This window comes from Vidua chalybeata, chromosome 9 (assembly GCF_026979565.1).
Source record: "Vidua chalybeata isolate OUT-0048 chromosome 9, bVidCha1 merged haplotype, whole genome shotgun sequence".
Lineage (NCBI taxonomy): Eukaryota > Metazoa > Chordata > Aves > Passeriformes > Viduidae > Vidua > Vidua chalybeata.
In genome coordinates this window covers 16516421-16541831 of record NC_071538.1, presented here as the reverse complement: position 1 = coordinate 16541831, position 25411 = coordinate 16516421, and the positions used below count along the sequence as shown (strand labels likewise).

At 39.3% G+C, this 25411-nt stretch overlaps 2 protein-coding genes across 26 annotated transcripts in view; one reads left to right on the top strand and one right to left on the bottom strand.

The window, feature by feature from the left end:
• FUBP1 (far upstream element binding protein 1) overlaps positions 1-16385 on the top strand; it is a 38445-nt gene extending 22060 nt beyond the window's left edge. For 10 of the 13 annotated variants that reach the window (XR_008432271.1, XR_008432269.1, XR_008432274.1 and 7 more), the window contains one exon: positions 11022-12423. Coding sequence is in view for 5 of the 13 variants with exons in the window: in XM_053950026.1 (XP_053806001.1) it covers positions 11022-11039 (18 nt within the window). In the remaining 8 variants the exon portion in view is untranslated. Of the gene's footprint in view, positions 1-842; positions 1060-11021; positions 12424-16307 lie in introns of those variants that run through there. The other 3 variants (XR_008432268.1, XR_008432273.1, XR_008432270.1) reach the window with 3 other exon arrangements.
• Positions 1224-24409, bottom strand: NEXN (nexilin F-actin binding protein). 13 transcript variants are annotated; one of them, XM_053950014.1, is made up of 14 exons: positions 24328-24409; positions 17494-17575; positions 16237-16428; positions 16017-16098; positions 15782-15930; positions 14355-14396; positions 13046-13240; positions 12793-12966; positions 10309-10494; positions 6096-6296; positions 4565-4786; positions 3320-3505; positions 2424-2781; positions 1224-1506 (listed from the first exon to the last, which is right to left on the bottom strand). In XM_053950014.1, the coding sequence occupies exons 2-14, from the start codon at positions 17518-17520 to the stop codon at positions 1484-1486; spliced, it is 2037 nt and encodes a 678-aa protein (XP_053805989.1). In that variant the 5' UTR covers positions 17521-17575; positions 24328-24409; the 3' UTR covers positions 1224-1483. The 13 variants fall into 13 exon arrangements, with proteins under 13 accessions (XP_053805989.1, XP_053805988.1, XP_053805986.1 ...); XM_053950013.1 differs by lacking the exon at positions 24328-24409 and adding an exon at positions 23606-23775; XM_053950011.1 differs by lacking the exon at positions 24328-24409 and adding an exon at positions 23845-23961 and having other exon boundaries at positions 1225-1506.
• Positions 24410-25411: the final 1002 nt, after the last annotated feature.

The following is a 25411-nucleotide window of genomic DNA, read 5'->3' as shown; positions in this document are numbered from 1 at the left end:
TTTCAGTTGCTAATTTAACCTGTGGGAGGAGATAGAGAAGAAAAAGCCAGTGTATTGGGATGTTGCTAGTGTGTGGAAGGTGAGATGTTCTTCTGTGTAGCATTTGAGGTGTATTGGCTTCCAGCTTTCTCACTGCAGGGCTTACAGGCATGCTGGTTTGTGCAGAGCATAGTGTTCCTTTTCTTTTTCAACTCTTATCTCCAAACTCAGAGTTCCTGGGACAACAGTAGATTATTGGAGTTACCCCAGTAGCCAAAATGATAACTGGACTTGTTTAGAAATGCAGTGAACTTGTCCAAAAGGTGTCTTGAAATGTTTCCTGCTTACCCCACCCATCTCTGCTTAGTGTCCCACAATGAATGTGAAGAGTAAGAAACGTTTTTAAAGCAAGCATAATATTCCAAGTAGGAAAAGAATTTTCGTATCACTTTCTGCAGCCTATACTTTATTAGGACACTGAATAAAATACCAGGTGGATACTCTTTAGTGTGGCTTAATTAAAGGTCATTTGTTTCACTTGTCAGGCAGACAGGATCACAATTCACTTGCACAGCCTATCTTGAAGTATTTCATCTTTATACTAGTGATATTTTATTGGATGTTTCTCCCCGTTTCTTTTCCAAAGTAATTCTTAAGTTTTCCATTGCATGCCAAAAGCTTTTCCATTTTGCTTTTTTTCTGGAAGTGGGGGAGGAAGGGAGGACTGGGCTTTTCAGAAAGCATACAATTGACAGGATTCCCTCTTCCCTAGTAATAGCTTATGAAACTCTTGTGTATGCACAAATATTTCTCTTGCGTGCATGTGAAATGCCTTTTCGTCCTGAGAAAAGTGTTCTCTGCAGAAACTACCCGTGTGTAAACAGAAGATTGGCTTTAAAAGGCAACTGTGATGGGAACAGTGTCTTAGGGAGATGCAGCTTGGACTTGAGGTAAATTGAATGCTTTACAAAAATGTGGTTTTGAGCTTGCATTGACATTGTATGTAATATGGGTACACATTAACTGTATAATGGTTTTTGTATGGTTTTTCCTCAATAAATGTAAACTGATGAATAATAATAGCAATGTTTTTGTCTTTTTTATGCTCCTATCCCTGCCTTTGTTAGTTTGAAGTAGCGGCTTAGAGCAAAATTATTGTAGGAACCTGTATTTCTGTGAATGAACATCACCCACAAAAAATGAAGTAAAGTGTTTATGTGGTTATTCAAAACACCATGCAGCTCATTACCATTTTTTAATGAGGCCAGAGAGTACTTTATTTATAGTTACCTGCTGCAAATAAGATTCAGGCACGGGAAAATTCCTTCTTGAAATGACCGCATAAATTTCATTTCCTGCAGCTTACCTTGCCTTTACGTCAAGGTCTATACACGAGTACTTTAAAATGTGACCTTTTTTGTGTAGAATTACTCCTCCTGAAGCTTCATCTCAATGGTGCAGATGGGTGTTAGCAGAGTGCCATGAATGTTGATGTCAGGAAGTCTTAGAGAAAAGCAGTACTGTAGCCTTAAGAAAACAATGTTTAGAAATCTGGCAATAAACTTAATGCATTAAGATTGAGAAAATAGGTACTTCATGAAAATATTCTTCTTAAAGCTTTTTTTTTTTACCAGCTTCAAATATAAGCTAATCATAATGTCACCACCTGTTTGTGTCATTTAATCAATTAAAAAAATAACGAGTTTTACAAGCAAGTTGGTACTTTGAAGACTACTACAAACCTAAAGGAGATTGTTTTTATTTGAGATTATCAGTTGCATAGGTTGATCAGAGCAGAACATTTTCAATGCAAGCCCGTTTTAAAACAGAAGAAGTTGTGCTGCTTGAAACAATGGTGAGCAGTTACGTCATCTTTTATTCTTTAAAAATAGTACACTTGAGTTTTTGAAAATCATCAGTAAGTATTTCCTTTGGCAGTTCAGTGCCTCTGGGATAAGGTAAAACAGCTTAAATATTCAGTGCTCATGCAGGATACACCAGTAGATTTACACCACTACACAAGTTCCAGATCGTGTATTCAGCTTTATTGTTATGCAAGAGTTGGTCTTCAAATGCTGGAGCACTATGGTAATTCAGCTTTTTCCTTCAGTTGATCTTTCATACATTGATTTTTTAATTTTTAGCCTTTGATACTAGTTTTTGCATTGAGTAGGGAATTCTCACAATTTGAAGGGTATATTCTCATCTGATGCAGGAATGACAAATTAATGCACATCCTTGCTTTCTTTAGTTGGCCCCATCAGAGAAAGAGATGATGCAGTAAGAAAGTTGAGGGGAAGAAAGATTCCAGCTAAAGTAGAGCATTAGTAGTCATCAGCTAGAAAACAGAAAAAGGGTTAAGAGAGACAGGAAGTTAGATTTTCATAAGGAAAGATGCCAGAAGACTATCTGAGATATAAGCAAATTAAAATGCTAGCTCTTACTTTCAATGGTGAGAATACAGGTGCTAGCAGCTGAGCCTCTGTTGTTGACTGCTTTACACATATATTCCCCTTCATCTTCTGGGAAGGTTTCTGGCAAGTAAAGGCAGTAGGTTTCTCCTCTTTCAATATATTGATAGTCCTCAGAGTCCTGCAACATTTCCCCTTCAAACCACCATGTAACTTCAGGTTTTGGTTCTCCAGTAATTTTAACTGTAAATCTCACTGGCTCGCCGTCAACAACTGATGTGTTTTTCAGTGACTTCTTGAACCAGGGAGCTCCAGATCGCGCTTGATCCTCATCTTCACAAGTAGAACCATTAATAATGCTTCCCTCTTCTTCTTCTTCCTCTTCCCTTTTCTGTTGTAAAATAAGTTGATTTAAAACATTTAAAGTGGTAATAGCACTATGACTGATAGTGACATGTTTGATTACACATTACTGTGTTTCTCAGAAGAGGAAATTCCACATCTGTCCTCAGTACATAACAGTGCATCCAATCTGGGTATGCCACAGGCAGTAAAATGCATTTTAATGAGAATCCTGGAATGTTGGTGTAAAATACAGGCATGAATGTCAATTCCATTTTCAGACTATGTTAAGTAATCAAGTGTTCAGGTTGGATGGAGCTTTGAGCAGCCTGAACTAATGGGAGGTGTCCCTGCCTACATCACGGGAGTCAGAACTAGATGATTTTAAGGTCTCTTCAATCCAAACCGTTCTTTGATTCTATGGAGAGTATGTGCAAACACCAAAAGCAATTTTATTATTTTAGCAATTCCTAGCACCTGCTAAAAGAAGTAAAACATTCGTTTAGTATCTGGTAGCGTTCCCTACAGTGGTAATTAGAAGCTAAGTTAAATGACACAACTGGAAAATACTATTTTGCAATTTATACCTTCTGTAATGCTGCATCGATTTCTTTTTGTTCAAACTGCATGCGTAGTAATTTCTGTTCCTCAATCCTCCTCTGCTCTTCTTCTTCTCTGGCTCTTGCCATTTGCTCAAAACGAGCCTTCATGTTTACTTTGTGAGTAAATGGAGCCTCAGATTTCATGGCTGGTCTCACATCTACATCATCATCCTTGGGAAATAATAATTAAAAACACAGCTTAACTATTATTTTTGCCTTAGACATATATATGATAGTAAAACTAGTTTTGTGTTCCCGGAGTTTTTTTTAACTGAGCAGAGCCACACAGAGACCTGTTTTTTTTTCAGGTTTGTTAGAGTGTAGGGTAAGTCTTGTAATAGTTCATCCAAGAATAGGACAAGATTTTTGCAAAAGTAATTTCAAAAATTATATGTAAAAAAATGTTCTTAAAGTTTTATTCATACAGAAGTTGAGCACTTCTTGGCAATTGTAACTCCTCAGTGATTGGAGTATTTTGCCATGATGTTAGCATGGGTTTAACATGCAAAACTGTTGACCTTACAAAAACAATGAGTGTCAGTCATTAAATTAAAAGCTCACAAATAGGACAGGCTTTGAGCTGAAGCTGAAGTGACTCCTGTGGAGAAGAGCCAGAATGAAGCTCAGATCAGGCTTAATACTGTTAGTTTTACATTTCATCACAGAAGTTCACACTGAGCTTAAGGATTACAGACAACTTTGTCACTGATAGCTTGATTTCTTGAGGTTTCCCCTCCGAAAAACTGAAGGTTCTGAAGTACAGATGAGTAGGCACCCTCTTCTGCTCTACCCTGAGGAGTGAGTGTACATGACACAGACTTGATCTTCAAATGGTATTGTTTGGACTTGGTAATTGAATTTTTTATTCATTTCATGTAGTGGAGAATTAATTAAGAGTTCATAAGGAGAAGCAGTTCAAGTGATGATGATTAATAGATAATTCTCAGATATGTTTTAGGCCCTCAGACTGACAGGTTTCAGGTTAAAATGCTGAATTGCAGGGCTTTGAGCAGAAAAGCAGAATTACCAAATGACCAATAATAAACTGGTGCTGTTTCTTAAGGGATGCTGAGGTGTGATATCCTTAAGCATCCAAGGGAGGGAACAGGAAAGAAGGGAAAACATAATTTTGGAAACAGCAAAATTTGATGAAAGCAGCAGCATTGTCCACTCCTGGATCATTAGTGTGCTGGTTAAGTAGATCATTAACATACACAGAATGCAACTTACCTCTTGAAATTTTTCAGCTTCCCTTTCTCTTATTTCTTCATCCATTGCTCTTCTCTTTGCTCGCTCTTCTTCAATCTTCTTCTGTATTTCTTCTTGAGACAATTGTCCTATTTTTTCAAACTTGCTTTTCAAGTTCTTTGCCTGAATAGAGCCACTTCTTTTTAGCTTTATCAATTCTTCATACTCTTTGCTTAACTCAAAAGTTTCAGACTCTTCTTCCAGCTGTTCAGAAATTACAGAATGTGTAAGATGGAAAATGACCTAATTATTTTTACTACCTCTTCTCCCCCCAGATGGTGTAATTCAGTACATTACAGTTCTATTAGTTATTTGAAATCAGTACAGATACCTTTCCCCTGTATTTTTTTTTCCTTGTTATCTCATGATGAATGCATTTGTGTCATATCTCACAGATTTTAAAATACCTTGCTTGAATATGCCATTTGTTCAAGGGTTACTGCCAATAAACTGTCCTTCATGGGTTCAGAAAACCAGACACAGACCAATACAAAAAACTCACCTTGAGTCCAAAATTCACCCCTCTACTTGCTTGCAATATGATATCCAGTAGTCCTCTAAAATAACAGCTATTTTGTTAAAAATAAAATACTGCCTTTTCATACTTTTTCTAAATGAAAAAGTAAATGACATTTCAAGATGTCATAGCTGGAAAAGAAAGGGCAGTTGTGGATCCTGTAGTCAAACCACATGGGAAGCTGTAATTACTGATCTTTTTCTCCCTCCTTTTATGACTTCTGGCTGATTGTGAAGATGTACATGCATTTTAGCTGGATGTCCCTGTCTCTCCTGCTTCCCCAGGATGAGTTGAGAACATCACAAGCTAGAGCCTTTACTACTTGCTCGGGCTTTGCAACAAAAAAATAAAACAATAAATTAATGTCGTTCTCTAACATTCAAAAGGGAATAATAAAGAATTGCCACCCACAGACACACTGAAGTGTGAAGTTCATCAATGTGGAGTTTTAAACATTTGGAATGTAAAGTAGATTTTGTGTGTGATTTTTGAAATCAACTGTGCCAGTCTTCAAACCCTTGAAACACCAATTAGAAAAAAGTTGAGCCCACTGTATTTTTCTCATTAGGTAGCACAGTATTTCTCTAAGGAAAAACAAGAATTTTGCCCTTTCTTACTTCTGTTTTTGTATTGTCTTTTGGGAACTAGATATTTCTGTTCTCCCAAGATCATAATTATTATCTCATCATTTTAGTTATAGTCCAGAATTTTCAGAAATTACTGCAAAACCAAATTACAAATTTGTAACTGTATTTACTTCAAAGGTGGCAGTGGATAAACACATTTTCCTGGTAGATTAGTAATAAAAAAAGTCATTATATAAAATGTTTTACAAATAAGGTTTTCTATTTTTCTTTCCTTTCACATAATATTGAATGTATTAACTTAAAACTTCTTTCAGAGAAATTTTTCTTTCCAGTCTTAAACTTTTAGTAATGAAGTGATACATTTTATTTTCATTCAGAGCATGCTTAACATAGAATTTGATGTACAAACCTCTCCCATTTCTTGTCTCAGCTGTTGAAATTCTTGCCTTTCCATTTCCAACTTTTGCCTACGCTCTTCCTCTGTGCGCCTCTTTTCTTCTTCCATTTTTTGTCTCAGCAACTCCTCAAAATTAATTTCCAGTTTACCAGGTATGAGAGATTCTTGAGAAAAGGTTTTAAACATTTCTGGTGATTCATCATCCAGCACCTGCTGGAAATTCAGAGCATTAATTAAATCTGTGATGAAACCACAGCATTGTTCAGACACTTCTGGTAAATAAAGATAAGTGACTACTTGGTCACATCTGTCCCAGCACAGACAGGTGCACTGAGCTATTGTGGGCATTCCTCTAATGGTGTGGGAGAGGAGAGAGTGTTTTGGGGCTTTGTATTTGACTTTAGTTACAACATTAAAGTTTTATAATGAAGACTAGGTGTTTTTTAAAAGGCAGTATTTTCCCTCTGCAGGGGTGGATGCCCTCTAAATGCACCTTTAGCACCTGAAGCAATTCATTCTTCTTTACTTCAGACAAAGTGTGTTTAAATGTCATTGCTCTTAATGCTGAAATACATTTATCTGTAATCTTTTTCTAAAGCAATCTGAATTATACTTGTGTTCTAAAGCAGTATTAATATTCCCAATAAGGATAACTGAACAGAACATTCAGAAGAAACTTCTTTTTGCACAAATTGTTTATGTTATGTGGCTAGTTTATTGATTTAGCACCCACTAGCAAGGGTTTTCCTCCTTTCCCTGTCCTTGTCTGGCTTCAGAGCAGGGTTAGGTTTGGTTGGCATTAGGAGCAGCTGGCCTATCTTTTAGACTAATTTGTAAGATAGTAGAGCCTAGGAAAGGCAGTTTTCTTTATTTCCAAAGCAGCAAGTGCAAGAACTAATATTTTATCAGACTGAATATGCTGAAGTACTAAAATACAAAGCTGAACACTACAAAAGCAGGCAGTAGTGACAGTGAGTTATACTGGAATTGTAATGTAAGTTTATGAATAAGAATATATGTCCATGTAACTATATAAACTTACTAACAGAGATTGTCTTAACATGAATGTTCTGTAGGTAAAGGTGAGGTCAAGCACTGGTCAGGTACTGAACTGGGGGATGATGTGGCTTTTGGCACTGTTTGATCAGCACAGGTTTGAAAAGCCTTGTGGCAAACATGGGAGAGCTCAGTGTGCCCTCAGTTGCAGCAGTTTTCCAACAGCCCTAATCAGTCAAATGATGGAAATAATTAAAGAAACAATATTTCCATTTGAGAAAGTGCGCTGTCTTTATAAAGAGACAGAAAATTGACATTTCTGTAGCAGCCTTTGGCACTACTTATATTTATTGCTGCTTACTTCCACTGTAACCCACACCTTTCTCTGCTGTTGGTGTCATCTTGGTTCATACCACACTCTTGGCCTACTTTGCCCATATCCTCTTTATTTGCCACAGCTCTTTCAGTAGTTTTTTAGCCCAATCCCACTCAAATTCTGCTATTCACTACAGATTTTACTCAGATTTTCCCTCTAAGCTTACAACTGGACATCAGCACCACCATTCCTTCCATTCTTCATTTGCTTTGTGTAATATGAGCAGAGCGTATTTGTTGAAATTGTGTTACAGAGAAGTGAAGTCAAAAACAAAAACTCTGATCTCTTTCCTATAGTGACAGCAATGCTCCATAGTTTTAGAGGCTACCCATAACTAAATCAGCAAAGCAACATGAAAGTCTCTTGCTGGTGGTGCATTAGTTCATAAGCTCATCACTTCAAGAAGATACCAAACCTAAGTGACCATGAGAAACATCAATTCAGAATTTGCCCACAAGAGTTCAAAAGCTGTGCATGTGAGCAAGCACTAACAGCTGTCTGTATTTCTGACTTACTAAGTTATGAAAAGACAGCCACCTTCTCCCTGGTTAAAAACCACAAGGATTTAGCTCAGTTGTGTGATGCACAAAACCCCTGTGGTTAGTTCAGTAAATATTCTAGCCAAATTTTGTGAAATCAGACCATACTTCCTTTTTTCTGCAAAGTGGAAATGGTTGATAGTGAGAAATGTTCCTGTAACAAGGAAAAGGTGGGTTGTTTTTGTGGGTTTTTTTGTTTGTTTTTTTTGGTTTTGTTTTGGGTTTTTTTGGGGTTTTTTTTGTTTGTTTGGGTTTTTTTGTTTGTTTGGGTTTTTTTTTTTTTTTTTTTTTTGCTAAAACAGGTTTTTTTTTTGCAGTCTCTACCAGAAAAAGATTGATGGGGGTGAAAGACAACTGCTTCAGTGTAGAAGTGATCACACTGATGCCGGGGAGCATGGAAATAGCACAAGGAAATGTGAAATAGGGAGATCCAAAAGGAGGTGGCATTTGTGTTTTCCAGCCACAATACTACCATTTCTACCACTTCCAAAACTAAATTAAAGTGAATGAACATTAAAAAGTTCCTGGAATAACAGTTTAATGTTCATTTTTTACTGCCTTTGAAAGAGAGGACTATTATATTTTTAAACATTTTAGGACATATCTTCATTGCTGCTACATTTTGTAGCCATGGGAAATAAGGAACACAGAGAGTTATAGTCTGTTAGTAGTAGAAAATGTAGTATTCATATTCAGGATGCTACTTAACAGAGAACTTTAAAGTGCACAAATACTGAAAATATATTTAGTAATTTTTTAGTTACAGACCACTTTCACTGTCTGCAAGTAGAGCAGTCACAGCCTCTGTGCTGCATCTGATGGATTACAACCTGTTTATCAGTGAGAGTTTTCTTGCCTGGACACTTGAGTTTAGGTTCTTGCTACACTCAGGCCAAAAAAAGAGTTTCTCAAGAAAGCAGGAAAAAACAGAAGCAGAAGCACATACATTCTGTGCTTCCTTTAGTACTCTACTGCCTTTTCAAAAAAAAACTGTAGTGGCAGAAGTCTCCAGTAGCATTCTTTTGTGGGATTGAGGGTTTTTTAAGTGGCTTTGGGTTCTGTTTTCTTTCTTTGGAGATACAGACAGAAACTATTTTTCAGTACAGTATCAAATATAAATTCACATTGTAGCTTCTCTAGGTAGTCTTTCAGCACAGGTCTTTGGCCCAATTTCCAGGCAGAGGGAGGCCTGCTGGCAGTATCAGTATTCGTACAAAGTTTTCATTTCTCTCCCAAGTATTGCTTTGAGTGATTAAGAAAATGTTACTGGGCATGCAGTAGGTCTTTCCCAATTCAGACACAGAGGATATAGGAAGATGCCACCAGATGCCTGGGTTATTCCACAGTTCTAGACTGGCAGGTCCTGCCCTCCCTTTTGAAACAAACACTATTTTACTAGTTTATATTTATGTAATTTAATGCTGTATTTCCTGATATCCACCAATAAGTAAATGGCTTATACCCAAAAAAGCCTGCTGAATCTTGAAGTGGTTGGACTATGTATGAAGACCACAGTTAAAAGCTCTGTGGCCACTTTTTTTTTTTTTAATATAAATAGTAGTTGCCAACCTCTGAAATCAGGCATCTTTCTGTGCTTTTAGGTAGTGTATGTCAGTCCTAAGCCCCTGAAATTTTGTCTCCAGTATAATCCTAATCCTTCAAATTTTAGAAGTCCTTGCATATGACAGAAATCTGTGTTTGTCAAGGGAAGATGGTATTACAAAGTGTTCTAATGGTAAACACCACAAGTTATTTTTTGTTTTTCTCTGAACAAGAATTAAAAACATCAAATAGCAGAGTTCAGCCTTTTAATGTTTTCTCCCTGAAGAGCCACAGATGACTGGAAGATTCATACTTGCAGTGAGCATTTTTCTACTCTGCCATTAATTCTGCATTAGGAGTAAGAGATGACTGGTGGACACCCTGTAGAGGTAGGGGAATAAACTTGGAACTATAAAAGAAATTGCTCTTCCCAAAAAAACCCAAAACAACAAACCCTCCTTGTGGAAACATTTTGCTTCCCAAATATGTTGCATCTAGTGTAATATTACCCACTGGATATGATATTTGATTTTGACTAAATTATCTGAAATCCTCTCTCGGCTGGCTGTGAGGAGAGATTGTTCTCTGATGATTTTTGGTAAATGAATTTGACTAGTTTACCCCATTACCTTATAATAAATAGTAAGGTGAACTAAATAATGAAGGAGTTGAAGCATGTATTCCTAACTTTATTTAAAAGTTTTTCCCAGAGTTTCTTTCCAGATTGGGATTTAGGTAAAAATTAAATTTGTGCTAAACCAAAATGCCATACCATGTTCTTCCTTGCTTCAGCAAATGCTCTTTTCTCCTCTTCTATGCGTCGTCGTGCATCCTCTTCTGCTTTCCTCTTTTCCTCTTCTCTCCTCTGTCTTTCTATCTCCTCAAAACTGAGTCTGAGTTTACCAGGGCGGAATTCTTTAACAGCATTTTCCGATTCTTCATCACCACCTTCATTTATCTTAAGAGAATAGGGAGAGGAAAACATAGGAAGCACTTACCCGAACAAAAAAATATTCTTTACAGCAAGTAAATACTCCATTCCTTTCTGATCTTTTATAAGTACTGTTTTCTCCTTGGGGAAAAAAATGCATCAAGACTTAGTTTCCTGTGAGAAACATTTTAATCTTTGTTCCAGCCAGGGGAGCGAGAAAAGAAATTTTCAGTATCCTACACATAGCTTTTATAATTTTTAAAAATGTGTTGAGTGTGTAATTCAAAGAACAGTGTGTAACCAGGAAGAGGCTGAACAGTTAAGTACATACTTTATGGTCTCATTGTTGGATCATTTACTGTAAATCACTCTCTATTCTCTTTATTTACATCATTTTCATATATGTTTATACCATCAAATCTTTTTGTTTGTATAGAAGTTGCTTTCATCAGTGCACCACTTAAAGAAATGCTGTACAGTGTTATAGCAAAACTGGATCAGTGAACATTTTGCTATTATTCCAGACTGAGATTTTTGTTTCTTTTATTTTTTAGACATTTAATCATCACTGAAGAAAAGTAATTGAGATACTCTGATGTCCTCGCTATAGCTTCTCCCCAGTGAACACTTAAGTGCTAAGAGAAGCCTGTGGTTTGCAAGCTGCAATCAAGAACCCCTTTCAGAGGACATCCCAGAGTACTTTATCTCTTCATGGAGGAAGTGGACTGGGAGCTGTCAGAGTACTGATAATCCAGATCTCTATGGTGTGAGCAGCCCTGGGACTGGTATGTGGGGTAGCCCATTAAGGGAATTAGAGAAATCCTTATTTGAAATTTTTAAGGGAAAAAAATTAAGAATTTAAGGAAATTAACTGCTGAATTCTTAAGAAAAATGTTTACTTCAAATTTTGACAACCACTGGTCAGCAGGTACAGCTTCATGTTAAAAAAATTCTTTTGATGTGGAGAATTTGTAAATTATTTCATATTACTTGATAAATAAATGCATAAGCATAAGGAAGGGAGATGTGAACTAATCTTCAATTAGAACACCTAAGTGACTTCATGGAGTTCACTTTCTTTCAGTTTCTTCTCTGTTCTCCTTCACTAGAAACCCTTGCCCCAAACAATAAAGAAAAAAGTGCGTTATTGATATAATAGCAAGGTTATTGGTATGAAACAACAGTTATTTATTGGAGGTGGAGATGAAAAAGTACAATTTGGTATCTGCCTAAACCTAGGAATCTCTCAATATGGACCAGTTGGGAATTTGTGTGCTTCAGCTTTCTAGAAGTTCTGTATTGTTGGTTTTGTTTAAGTTTGTTTCTGTAGAATATAAATGTCTTGAATGTTTTTGAAATATAATCAAAATAGTGATTTAGAGCTGTTTTTCCAAGACTGTTCATGCATAATTATACTCTGTTAAAGCTAGCAAATTCCTATAAATAATATTTTCCAAGTTTTTATGCAAGATTAAAATCTCATTTCTTGTTAATCTTGTTTGTATGTGATTTTGTATGTGAATTAAGAAGGTCACAGTGATCATGACTATACAGGGGAGAAGTATTCAAATACAGATCTTTAACAATGCTATTGGAATATGGAAAAATAAGGAAATACAGAATTATTTTATATGGTTAGGTTAATACTAAGTGTATGATTCCTTCAGTATGATTAAAGAACAAACTATAGTGAGCTCTGTTTATAGCTGATCTAACTCTGACTTATGATAAAGAACACATATGGAGGCAGTTTTCCAAGTAATATAAAACAGGATCTGTGGGCTGCATTTCTGACAATTTGGGGGACTTCCTCTAGTAATTTATAGTATGTTGAGTACATAAAAAAAGAGCTGATCAGTCTTTTTTTTTTTTTTTTTAATCTTTTTTCGTAAGAGAAAAGTTGCAATTGGTGTATATTTCTATCACATTTACAAATAAATATGAGGATAAGAAACAGCATTCTGTTACTATGGAATGTTTGCATCAAAAACCAGTTACTGAACCATCTGCAGCACTACTTCAGAAGAAAACAGACAGCCACATCTTCTTGAAGGCTTACAGCTTAAGATACTACAAAGTGTAGATAAAAAAATCAAGTTGCTGGCAAAATCAAAACACCTGTTATTTTTTGGTTTACTAAAAGAATGTCTAAAGCATTATGCTGTGTGGTTACTGAGTTAGAGCAAAGGTCAAAAATGTCTTTCAAAAACTCATTTCCAGACTCTCAACAGCTTGAAATAAAGATAAGGAATAAGAAAAGAGAAGAATCACATACAGGAAAGAATGTGCAAATTGTGTACCAACATGAACAAAACATGTGCTCACCATTCTCTGCCTGGCTTCTTCAAAGGCACGTTTTTCCTCTTCCAAACGCTGCCTTGCTTCTTCCTCGGCTTGCCGCCTTTGATTCTCCTGTCTTTGTCTTTCCAGTTCTTCAAATGTGACTTTCAGTTTACCAGGAGACAGAGGCTCTTGAGTTTCACTGTTTTCATTTTCACCCTGTGTAAGGAAAATGAAACAGTTGTATCTTACAGGAACAAATATCTGTTATATTGGTATTTTTGGATGACTGGTTTACCTGGACAAATGAAAGGCACTTGGATTCCTTAAGGAGCTGGTTTTGTTCCTCATATTTTAGCTTCATTTCTTCATCCTGTGTCTTTCTTTGTTCTGCTCTCTCCTTTCCTGTGTTCTCAGAGATTATTTTCATCTTCCCAGATGTCCTGGTGCTTTTTACAGGCACTACTGTAACTAGCAGTGAATCATCCCCTTCCTGTCCAAAAATATATTCATTACATTTTCATGAAACTTGACTTCTAGGTAGAGTCATTTCTTAATGAACCTGCTGTTTTAACCTGTGTGCACCAAAGCTTCCAAAAGATTTACTTGTATTGAATATTACCCACAAGAATAAAGTCATTTGTTTTCTTCTAATATCTGAAGAGTATCAAGAACAGAATTATATTTTAAACCTAACGGCTGGCAAACTCCTTAATTTCTTTATAGATTTTCATTAACTGTTAGCCATAAAAACTCAAGGTTTGGGAAAGAACAGGTGTAATTTTGAATACACAGCAATTGTAACCACACTCTACTTCCAGTTTTGTATTTATTATGTAAATGATAGTAAACCGCAGCTAGAATAAGCCAATAGCTCAACACAGAATTCTGTAATTTATCATTTCTAATATGTAATTTGTCAGGTACAGTAATTGTTTCTTGAAGGATGTTGCTGCTTCAACTCTATTTTTACAACTTATTTGCCAAAATATAATTTACCCATATTTTTCCCTCCTATCGAGTAAGTTAAAACTGATGAATTTGCAGGTTTAGTTTTTTCTTTCCAAAACTGTAGTAGGAGTGTGATTTTCTTGTGTTAGTGAAAAACAATACGACCTTTGGACCCAGCTTTTTGAAATGAAACATTTATTTGCAAGACTTAAAATCAAAACCCGTATGGTATATTAGTAAAAAAAATAACAAAGTTAACTGAGTGAGGTGTTCAAACATCTGTATATTGTCAGAATCCCCCTTTAATTTCAAGTTTAAGGCAAAGAGCTTTTAAGATAATTCTTTGCAAAGCCAGAGGACTTAAAAGAGTAATTCCCAGTATATATAAAATAATTCTGGTGGCTTTGAATATTTATATTTTAGATGTTTTTAACTAACCACAAAGTATTCATAGTGCAGGCTCTGTTTCAGACTTCAGTATGTTGACTTCAAGTAGAGAGATAGTTCCACATACATCAAAAATTTGTTAGCTCCTTGGCTGAACTTTAATTAGGTATTTCTGTGCTGTTTTCTAAGTTTTCCCAACCCAAATTACAATAATAAAACAAAGTGAATAAAAATGTAGGTGAACATTTCTTTAAAGAAAATCTGATTACCTCAGCTGCTGATTCAGTTCCCGTATTGTTAAAGTCATCAATCTATTAAATGAGAATTTCATATGATTACATTAATTTGGCTCTTTGCCTTAGAGTTGCAAACATAGAACTGGAAATTCTTTTTGTATCAGTGATATGTATGTAGCACATAAATTCACAGAGGTGGTAATGACTGAGGCTCTGCTGGAATACTTCAGATGGGTCAGCTTGTCGAGGAAGAGGCAAGAAGACATAAAACATCCCACACAGTCTGCTAAAGCATTCTCAACATAGTGCTGAACCAAGAACAGTACTTGAGATGTCCATTCTTCATTTAAACATTCCAGAATCGTATAAAATTAAAAAAAAAAAAAATCTAAAATTAAGTCATTGATCATTTCAGATTCAAGTTACATTGTCTTCCCTCAGCTCCTGAAAAAAGCCTAATGCTGTGCTTACTTCCTGTGCTTTGCCTATGTTATTGCCTAAAACTGACATACTTTATAAAATTCTACATTTCTGCCTTGCAGGGTAGATTAAATATATACTAGATACAATGCAAATTAAAAATAAGGTTTTAACAATGTAAGAAATTCTAGTAGAAAAGACTATCCAAAAACAGACTTCTCTAGCACTCCTTTTCATTTTGTACAACAAATTAAAAACTAAATGAAGTACTACTATGATTTGGTGAAATAGAAATTTGCATATATTTTTAGTCTATCATTTAAATCTTTACTCTCACTGCAGTATTTGCAGCACTGAAGAAAACTTGCAAAAGGAATTAAGTTTGATATCCCTTCACAAAATTCTACAAAAGACAGAATTTTTTTTTTTTGGCATCAATAGAAGTTGGAGTCTGTTCATATATTTTATACATACCTACATACATACATAACTACATACATACATACATATATATATATATATATGCATGCAATGATGTGATTCACAAACTGGCAGAGGAATAAAACATGATCTGGATCTTCATGATTTACTATTTTTACTGCATTAGTGTTGTCTCATTTTTACCTGCCACTGACGTTTTCTTACTACTTTGTGCTTGTCTTAGTTCCTGTATCATTGAGCTCTATTCACTAACTTACAAGGACACGTTGTCTAAAGTAAGAGTTGATAAAATACAATAAACATTTTCAAATTAGTTTAGTAAACTTATATGCATATGACACCAACATTTGTGCCTGGTTCCTACCAGGTTTATGCCTGCCCAGTTTCATCTGCAACTCAACTGTGGAGCTTACAAGAAAATTGTTACTGTAAAGAAATGAAGACTGAACATGATATCTCACTTCCACCCCACTGAGCATCTCCCATGTAAATCTCTACTATGAGAAATCTTAAGATGAAATCTTTCTGATCAATACAAAACATTTTTAGTGTTTACTGTTTACAATTACATCCTGACTGTTGTGATCAGATTAACCTACCTCCTGTGCCTTTTTTGCCAATTCTCTTTGAATTTTCCTTTTCTCAATCATGTCTTGTTCAATTCTGCGCTTTCTTTCTTCTTCCATTCTTTTTCTTTCTTCTTCTTGCCTTTGCTTCTCCATTTCTGCAAACTTGCCTTTAACAGTTCCTGTGGACATGAAATGCACAGCTCAGCAGTTCCATCTAACACTTACCCAGGGAATTCTGTGGCCTTTAAAGTCAGTCTTCTCTTACCTATGAGCTTTGGAACATAACCCTTTTCTGTTTTAGATAGTTTGGTGTCATCATCTTCATCAGATCCAAGCAGTTCTTTCATCTAGTTGGTGAAACACAGAAAGTAAACTGTCTTTATAACTTAAATGAAATCCCAGTATTATTGTCTTCAAATAATGTGAATACATTTTCAGATAAAATATTAAATATTATAACACAAAATATTAGCAAAGAAAATAACCTCCTGTTTTCTCCTGTTCCATTCTCTCTCTCTAACATACTGTTCTTTTCTTCTTTGCTTTTCATCTCTAGATCTCCTTTGATTTCTTTCTTCCCTTGCTTTCTGCATAGCTTCAAATTTATCCTTTACATCACCCTTGTGAAGCTTGGGCACATAGGACTTTTGGACGGGTTTAGATGAAGAAAGCAGAATCTTGGTGAAGATATAGGAGAAATGAAGATAAGAAAAAGAAAGTTGAAACAGATGGACAGAAATATTCTGATAGACTGGATTAGAAAGAATGTAAGAACATAAAACAGAAGTGCAATTGAGATTATGAACTTCGTGCCACGAGCCATCATCAGTTAAGCATCAGTGTATTTGTTCATAAATAGTATAAATATTAAAAAATCCAAAACATTCAGCATTATATTAAACTATTAAATTATTTACAGATTTCTATTGTTGCTTTCAATCTTAAGCAATCACCAAAGAGACTCTCTGCCCTGAACATTTAAAAGAGATATAAAGACATAGATACATAATACAATACATATGAGAGTTTTTCTGCAATGCTTCAACAGCCATCTATAGTTTTTAAATAAAGAGTAGTATTTCTTAACTTAAAGCTAGCAATGTGCTTACTTTTTCAATATCTAGAAAAAAACAGGAGCCCAGAGATTTTGTTACGAAGTGCAAAGATGGCTGGACCATCAGGGCTCTGATGCTGATACAGCAAATGGACACTTCTTTGCCAGTGATTACTCCGTGGGTGTCCAAACACCAAAGGTTCCCACTTTCAGAACTACTGTGAAGTTTTTTTTCTTTTTACAGTGATGACAACGGGAATGTTCTCAATAAAGTAATACTGAGAAAACTGGCTAAAAACATGCTGTGTTTTATATTTTTCCACCTACACCAGAAGTTTTTGTTCCTGCTACTCAGTAAGTCTATGTAGAAGAGGAAATATTTGAAGTAGCCTAGTATATATTTACATTTTAGCATCATATGTAAATGTTGCCCAGAATTTCGCCACCAACATTTAAAACTTCTTCATATTTCACCCTCCTCCTTCATGTTTTTCTAGTAGGAACATAGTTCACAGATTCCATCAAATCTTAAGCTACTTAACAAATCCCCTTTCATTGTCTAAAAATAATGGCAATACCAGCAGACTTCCAGTATAATTGTATTTTACAATTATTTGTAATTATTACTTTTGCAAGCATCACTTGTAAATTATTACATTGCCTTGATTACTTTAAAATTGGTACATACCTCAGTTTTCTGTGCAATGTCATTCATGGTTACTGTATTGTGCTCTGCACCTGGTATGTTTAAGATGGCTTTCAGTTTCTACCTGAAAGAAACAGTTGTAGTTACATTCCTTTCTTTTCCTTTTAAATGATGCTTTAACCATCTTCCTGTAAATAAGTTTGCATAGGCTGAAATTGATGTATCACAATTTCAGTTGGTCCGCTGGGGCTTTTGAAGACATGAATAGGTTCTAAGTATACCACGGTAATTAAAAGAACAAGCTTATGATTCACTATTCATGCTCATAACTCCTCTATATAGTCCTAGGTATTGGGTTCTAATTTCCATTTTAAAAAAACAAACAACTCGGAGCCAAACTCTGGCTGCCCGTGCTGCTCCTTGCCAAACTGCTGTTCCCGGTGCTCGTGGCAGCCCAAGGAACGTCCCGCAGCTCCGGGCCCCGCCCGGCCCAAGCTGTGAGCGGGGCTGCGGCTGCGGGAGCTGGGCAGGAGCTCGGGCCAGGAGCCCCCGGGCTCCCCGAGCCGCTGCTCTGCCTTTGTGCGGCTGCGGGGGGAGAGGTGGGCTGGGGGAGCCCCTGCTGCCACAGCGGCGGCTGCATCTCCGGCCCTTCACCCAGCACACGGGTACGAAGTGATGCTGTCCCTTCTGCTAGGACTGTTCTCCAGGGATAAGTAGTGTTAAAAACTATGAATTGGAAAGGTAAGCCACATACAGATAAAGCATTTGTATAATTTAGTTGTGTTCTGGAAATTACATAGCATTTTTTAGAAGAAAATTGTTAGAAATTTTAAAGTACACTATATACTAGGAAGCTAACAGAAAGGCACTTTCTCTTTTTCTCTTCAGCTTCAGGTCTATCAGAGCTCATGGGAGGAAGGAAGTCATGATGTGACTCCAGTGCTACTGCTGTCTGTATTGTATTGATCCTCTGGGTCCCAGGAAAGCCTAAAAACTTAGTGTGCCAGACATGGTGCAAATAAGGGGCTCAAAGATTTTAAGCAAAAATACTGGAAAAGCAGCTTAGCACTGGGAGGGACTTCTCACCTGTGGTTTAGAGGAGCTGAAGTCAGGGATTTTCACGGTACGGAAAGTTAAGCTCTTATTTTTCAAATTCTCTAAGCGTTAATTGCAAACAGATTATAAACACAGAAATATTTATGTATTTTAAAAATAATTAATATTGAGAGTTGTTTTCATGTAAACTCTTCAAAAGTACACCAACGTCACCAGTGCTCACTGGCACTGCTGTAGCTACACAGATGGAATGGGATTCTTAAGAGATCTTGGGATGTTTTTCCCAATGAAAGCAGTCACAACATACGAAACAAAAGCATTTAGCTACCAACGCTTGCCCCGATTTACAGATTCTAAACTCTTCAAATTTGGCTTCAATAGAGATATTCTGGAGAGCACTTTGGTGTTCCCTTTCAACCAGTTAGTATGGAAAGTCACACCATTGCAACCCACTCCTTCATTTGTAGACTAATAGGAATCCAAGGCATTTCAGTTTCTCACTTGTGAACATATGAACATATAATCACTAAGTGGCAGTTCCTATTGAGATTGTTTCAGGTCAGCAATGGCATGTTGGAATTGTGTGGAGTCTAGAAAGGCAGATAATTGCATCAGCATTCTGTAGCCTCAGGGTCCCTATAGGCGTTACCTTGCATTTGTACACTGTGCAGGATTTGCACATCTCTGTAAGCTTTAGCTGACTTCTATGCATGTAAGCAAAATCCCCACTGTGATCAGTATAACCTTAAAACTGCTTCAAATCCTTTAACTTCCTTATTTCTATAATCAGGTCTTCGAGAAAGTTGTCTGTTCTCTTCTTTTGCTACTCTGTTCTTTTAATGGCTCCTTCCCCACTTGGGGCTGGCAACCTTTAGCCTTGTACTTGACATAGAGCAGCTGACTGAAAGGTGTACTGCAGGAACCCATCAGAAAACAAAGGAATGTCATGAATTAGTGCAATCCTTGCACTGAAGTAACCTGGGACACAGAGACCTTTTACCCTTGACATGGGGCTGGAGCAGAGAAGACTCAAAGATAATCTGTCACAAGAAATTCCATCTCACCTCAACACCTCAACACCACCACTAATCTTGACCATAGCAATGTACCCCATGGATAGGGCTTCATCTTAAAAGTCACTTGAAAACTGACTATTCCAAAGTCTGTTTTTTTATGTGCAATTTATTGTAAGAAGAAGATGATGTTCCTGAGTCAAGGCTTTGTCCTGAACCTTTCTGATAGCTCCAATTACCTGAACCTCTTGACAGTGGGATAACAAATCTGAAATTTTCCTTAGAAATGCGAATGTTGGAAGAAATATTCTTTGCAAATTCCTGCTGTCTGAATTTCCAAAATAGTGCCAGTCCAACAGGCTGTGGCCCCTCAAGATGGCAGATATGTTTCTGCCATTTGGAATACTGCCATATCTGCTATTACTTTAGGCTACTTTCCAGTTCATTGGCATCACTAACTCTAGTATGTTTGAAGGTTAGCCAGCTGGCTTTAAGGCATTTTGCCTCTGCAAGTCATCCTACCTCCACTTCTGATGCTAAAAGATATTGATAAAAAGCACCAGCACACTACTAAACATGATACCACCCATGTGTGCACTTCCATCCCTCTCCATGGCCATTAAACCTTGAGCAGGATGAGCAGCTGGACCCTGCCTCAGGCACCCCTCAGGGCAGATGAGTAATTTCCAATAAAGACAATCAAAATATTGAAGAAAAAAAGAAGCACTCCTTGAGTTTTGGGTTGGGTCTGTGAGGCAGTGACCACGGCTTCAGGAACAACCACTGCAGACAGAAGCTCCTTTGGATCTGCCTCACCATCCCAGGGTCCCAGTCAATGAATTGGTGCTGAGAAGGCCCAAGTGGCTACATCAGGAAGTCCTGACACCTACAAGTCATGGAAGAACAGTGCCTTCCTCATCTGCCAATAGCTTTGCAGAAGTATGCAGTAATAGATTTTCCAACCCAAGAAACCTTGACCTACTAATTCCATTTTGAGATGAACTAGTTATATTAAATTGGCCATTTATATGTATGTATTCTTGTTTTGTATTTTCCCAGAGTTCATCTAATAAAAGCAATTCTTATTTTTTGAGGCAACGTGAGCCTGCCTGTTTAGTTCCTTACTTCAGAAACTGTTTCTCCTATTACAATGCTGTCCAATCTTAATATTCAGACTCCTCTTTTCTTTTCTTTCCCAAGATCAATATACCTCAGCAGAAGCTGTAAGGGCTCCTCATTGAATCTTCCCACTCAAAAAAAAAAAAAAAATCCCAGATGATAATTTTGAACATAACCGTGGTCAAAAAAGAAGTTCAGCTTGTTACCCTTTGCTGACCCAGTCTTATCACTCCAGCATGCACCTGAAAATACTGTAATTTTTTTTTCTCTCTACATTTTATCTTTCCTACAATTAAATGGCATATCTTTGATAAAGTTAGTCTGGTGTTACGAGTTTTATACTGAAAGTACCAGACTGCAGGGTCCCTTTGAAAGGTCCGCTCCTCAAGAAAAATTCAACCTGTGTCCAGTGGGTGATGGTCCTAACTCTGGAACTGGAAAAAACAGAAAATGCCACTTAACTTGACTGGCTGTAATGCAGAGAGTTCAAGTGAAAATTTAATACAAAACCAATAATGCATAGGAAACCAGACAACAGATTAGAAATCTTCTGTAAAAAATGAATTACTACTTTCAGACATCTTACTCATTTACTGTAAATGGACAAGCAATCAGCTCAGATATGCCTCGATCTGTTATGATCATAGCACTTTTTCAACTTTTCATACAGCCTCCCTAAAATCTTACTTTGGGCAAAAAAAGTCAAAAAAGAAAACCATTAAGAGGACACAGAAAATTTGATGGCTCACAAGTTCCAAAATCTATCTCCTTAAATTTAATTAATTTCCATTTCTGAAAGCAGGTCATAGTCCTCAATTGATAAAAAAAAAAAAAGTGCAGCTTTAACCAGATTAAAAAATAAAAAACCTTCCCATAAATAATAAAATTCACTTTCTTTTAAAAAATTCTTGTTTTTCAGGGGCATGATAAACATCCTCACATGAGACACAAAAAAATGCCATCATTTCCCTGAACTGAACACCACTCTTTACAATAGGAGTATGAAGTCAGGACTTTAAAAAAAGGTCCAGTTCCTCTGTGATTTCTCCTTTCAAAGGGCCCCCTGATCTCCTACTGGGTACTGTGAGTTATAAATAAGCCCTTCATGGCACGGTCTAAGTTACGTTTACCATCTGTCTCCTCTTTGTGATCTGCTTGCAGGGAAGTCTCCATTATATAAGAAAACCAAACTGTGAGAGCTGGAAACTCACTGCTTGCAGCCAAAGCACCAAGCAGAGGCAAACACAGTCTGCAGCGCTGAAATATTGAATAAAATATCAAACAGAACTGGGCAGAGGAAGGGAAATAGTCATCATTTATGTCCTGCCCATAACTGCTCTGGAATGACACCACCAGTTGTTGTACCAAATTACAGATACTGAAGTAGATACTAAAATTATCATGCTTAGGAGAAGATCCTGAGCTGGCATCAACCATCAGTTCCACTGAAGCCAGTGAGTTATGACAATTAATACCAGCTGTCTAAACTTCTCCTTTTGTATAAATACAAAATGCAGAACTACTTCCACTCACTTGTATTTCCTTCATTAAGCCTTCATAATTAAAGACCAGCATGCTTACCAACAAGTGACCCAGATAATTTTTCATACACAATCTTTTCCTCAATCTTTAAATTTATCACACTTCAACATTTATTGAGAGCCTCATTTTGTTGTAGAATACTCCTTGCAGATAGGGTGTTATTTATAAAAAACATACATATTATAAAGAATGCCTATGTTTTATACAGCTATAAACACTCCTAATGCAACAATGCCATTCAGCCCAACTGTTAAAGAAGGTGATCACCCTTCTCTGTACAACAGGTCTGTTGATTCCTTACTCTCTTCTACTATTATGGGGTACACAGGCTCCAGAGCAAACATAGTAGGGGTTCAGGGACTGCTCTGGTAATGGGGAAGTCCTGCTGGGATCTTGTGGCCCATGATTTCATGTTCCACAGTATCTGCTGATCCTAATGGAAGTGGCAGTAAATTGTGGACTGAGGTTCCCAAGAGACAAACCAGGATATTTTGCCCCATGCCACAGTTCCTCCATTCCCCGCTGTGTCACAGCAGCTGAAGATGAACCCAGTGCTTTGTTGACTTCAATGACAGGACTTCAGAGATCAAGGTAACACAAACACTGGCCACGAGGTGCTATTGCAATTTGTATCTTCCCTGCTGACAGGACACAGCCTTTCTGCCTCTTCTCAGAAATGCTCTTGGCAAGCTCAGACTGAAGCAGGGGTGGTCACCCATAGTGGCCCTGGTCTGAGCTCTGCCTCTGCCCCAAAGCAGAGGTTTCCAGGCCTTCCTAGAGGCATGCTGCTGCTTCTCCTTGAGCAGCCCTACGCCGCTGGTGCTGCTGATGCCTGTAAAAAGCTGCATCATGTGTACCACCTTCACCTGAGCAGGTACAGCTGCCTTCAGTGCACAGCAAGGGTCACTTCCATTGCCTCCTACACCGCTCTCCCAATGCCATGAGCTTTCCCCACTGCCTTCCTGCAGCCAGCTTGACCATGGCACTGGTTCTCCTGAAAGGAGTTTCAAAGCTGGATAACCACATCAATGCTTGCCTGGCTTCCTTCGCTGAGAAAACTACTCATCTAATACATTCCAAATGCAGTCAGACAAAATATTCCTTATTAATGTCTTAAGCCATCTACCCAGCTCTTGTATTTCACCAGACTGTTCTTTCTACATATACCAGTCATAGTCTCATACTTCTGCATGCTCCTTAATTAATGCACTAGGTCCTCCTATAGGACTAATTATAATTCATAATTTCATTTCATTGGACAATTTTCTAGGAGATCTAATATCTCTTAAGACCTGAGATCTAAGGTTAAGATTACTGTGTTTTCTACCACGCAACAATTTGCTGATTAATTTTTGAAATTCTAACATGCTTCATTAAACATGCTTTTTTCAATATTTGTTGGCTTAAAAGAAGCCCTTATTTACCTAAAACAAACGTGATAATAACTAATTTGCAGGCTGTCACAGAAGCCAAATACTTTCTTCCGAGCCACTCTGTTTTACAGCCGTCACTTCAGAGTGAAGCAGAACCAATGGACGCATCCAGTATGCCGCGCTGCTGAAGACCACACCAACAGAACTGAACTCCTCTGCGTGTAGCAGCTTCTGAAAATCGGGGATTTACGGGATTTTCAGCTAACTTTTATGAACCGCACATCACTCACCGCGGGTCCCTCACGGCAGGGCAGGACGGCCCTCCCGGGCTCCGCGTCCCTCCGGGCCGCCTCACGGGCCGGGCGGGCAGAGCCCCGCGCAGGGCAGCGCCTTCGGTTAAACCGCTGCGGTCGCGCCCGGCCCGGCCCCGCGCCCTGAGGGCCCCGCTCGGCGCTGCCGCCCCGCTCCTGCACGGCTGCGGCCACACCGGCCCCGGGCGCTGCCCCGGCCGGGCCCTCCCCGCCGCGGCCGCGGTGCGAAGGGGCGGCTGCCCCTCAGCCCTGCGGGCTGCGCTCGGACCGGCCGCCGGCGGAGCGGAGCGGCTCTCGGCGGCGAGAGGAGACGGCGCTCCCGCCGCGGCTCCGGCCGCGGGCAGCGGGCCGGCAGGCAGCCCCGGCCCCGCCGCACGCCGGGGCAGCTGCGGGCGGCGGGGAGGGGAGCGGGGCGGGGGGGCCGAGCCGCGCCGTGCCCCGCGGCGGCGGAGCCGCTCTTACCTGTGCGCTGCCCGCGCTGCGGCTCGGGGCGCTCCGGCGGCGGGCGGGCTGCGCTGCCGAGCGCCCCTTGGCTGCGGCCGCCGCTCCGCCGCTGCAACTTTCCATAAAAGTCGCGACGCGCGCCCGACGCCCGCATTCCAGGCGAGCCCCGCGCCGCGGCAGCTGGCCCGGCCCGGCCCGGCCCGGCCCCGGCCCTGCGGCTCGGCGCGCCGTGCCCGGCCCCTCGTTGGCCGTGCGGGGGGCGCAGCCAGCCAGCCCCCTCCCCGCAGGCAGCAGCCCGGCCAACAGGCTAATTTTGGGCTGGAAGCAGCACCGAGTTATAAATAACCGGGGCGGCGAGGCCGCCGCTCAGCTGCGCGTCCCTGGCCGCGCCGGCCCTGCCGCAGGGCAGCGGGCGAGCGGCGGGCGGGGGCTCCGCGGACCGGGCCGGGGGGACGCACCGGGACCCACCGCCCGCAGCCTCCGCCGCCGCCCGCTTTCGCCCCGCCCGCACCGGTCCCGAGCACCGCGGCTTTGCCCGGCCCGGAGCTCCCCGGCCCGGTACCGGCGGGGCTGCGCCGGCCCGGCAGCCGCGGGTCAGCCCCACTCACCGCCGCCACCGCAGCCCCGGCCCCGCATGCAGGGAGCGCTCCGCTGCGCCGGCTCTGCCGGCCCGCGGGGTTTTATACCTACGGCGGTCCGGACCCGGGTCGGTTAATGGCACATGGAGAGCGATCAACTAATAATAGTAATGTGACAGTTCGCTGATGGAGCGGGGAGGAATCTCCCTAGTGCCAGACTGTGAGAGGCAGAGCGCGGTGGCTCAAAGCAGCGCCCGTCGCTGGGAACTTTACAAAGCAGAGGCAGAAACGTGATTTTATTACATCGGAATACATTCCTTTTCCTGCTTCAAGATGACACTTTTCCTACGTGTTCAGTCGCAAGGTTTCCAGTGCAGAACTTTCTTCTTCCTATCTCTCTTGTATTGTGTCTGCCGGACTGGAGCCTAACTTTCAGCTGGGTTATCACTATTAGGACAATAACCACATGACCTTAGGCTGTGCAGATCTGAACAACGGCTATCAAAGCTAAAACACAAAAGGCG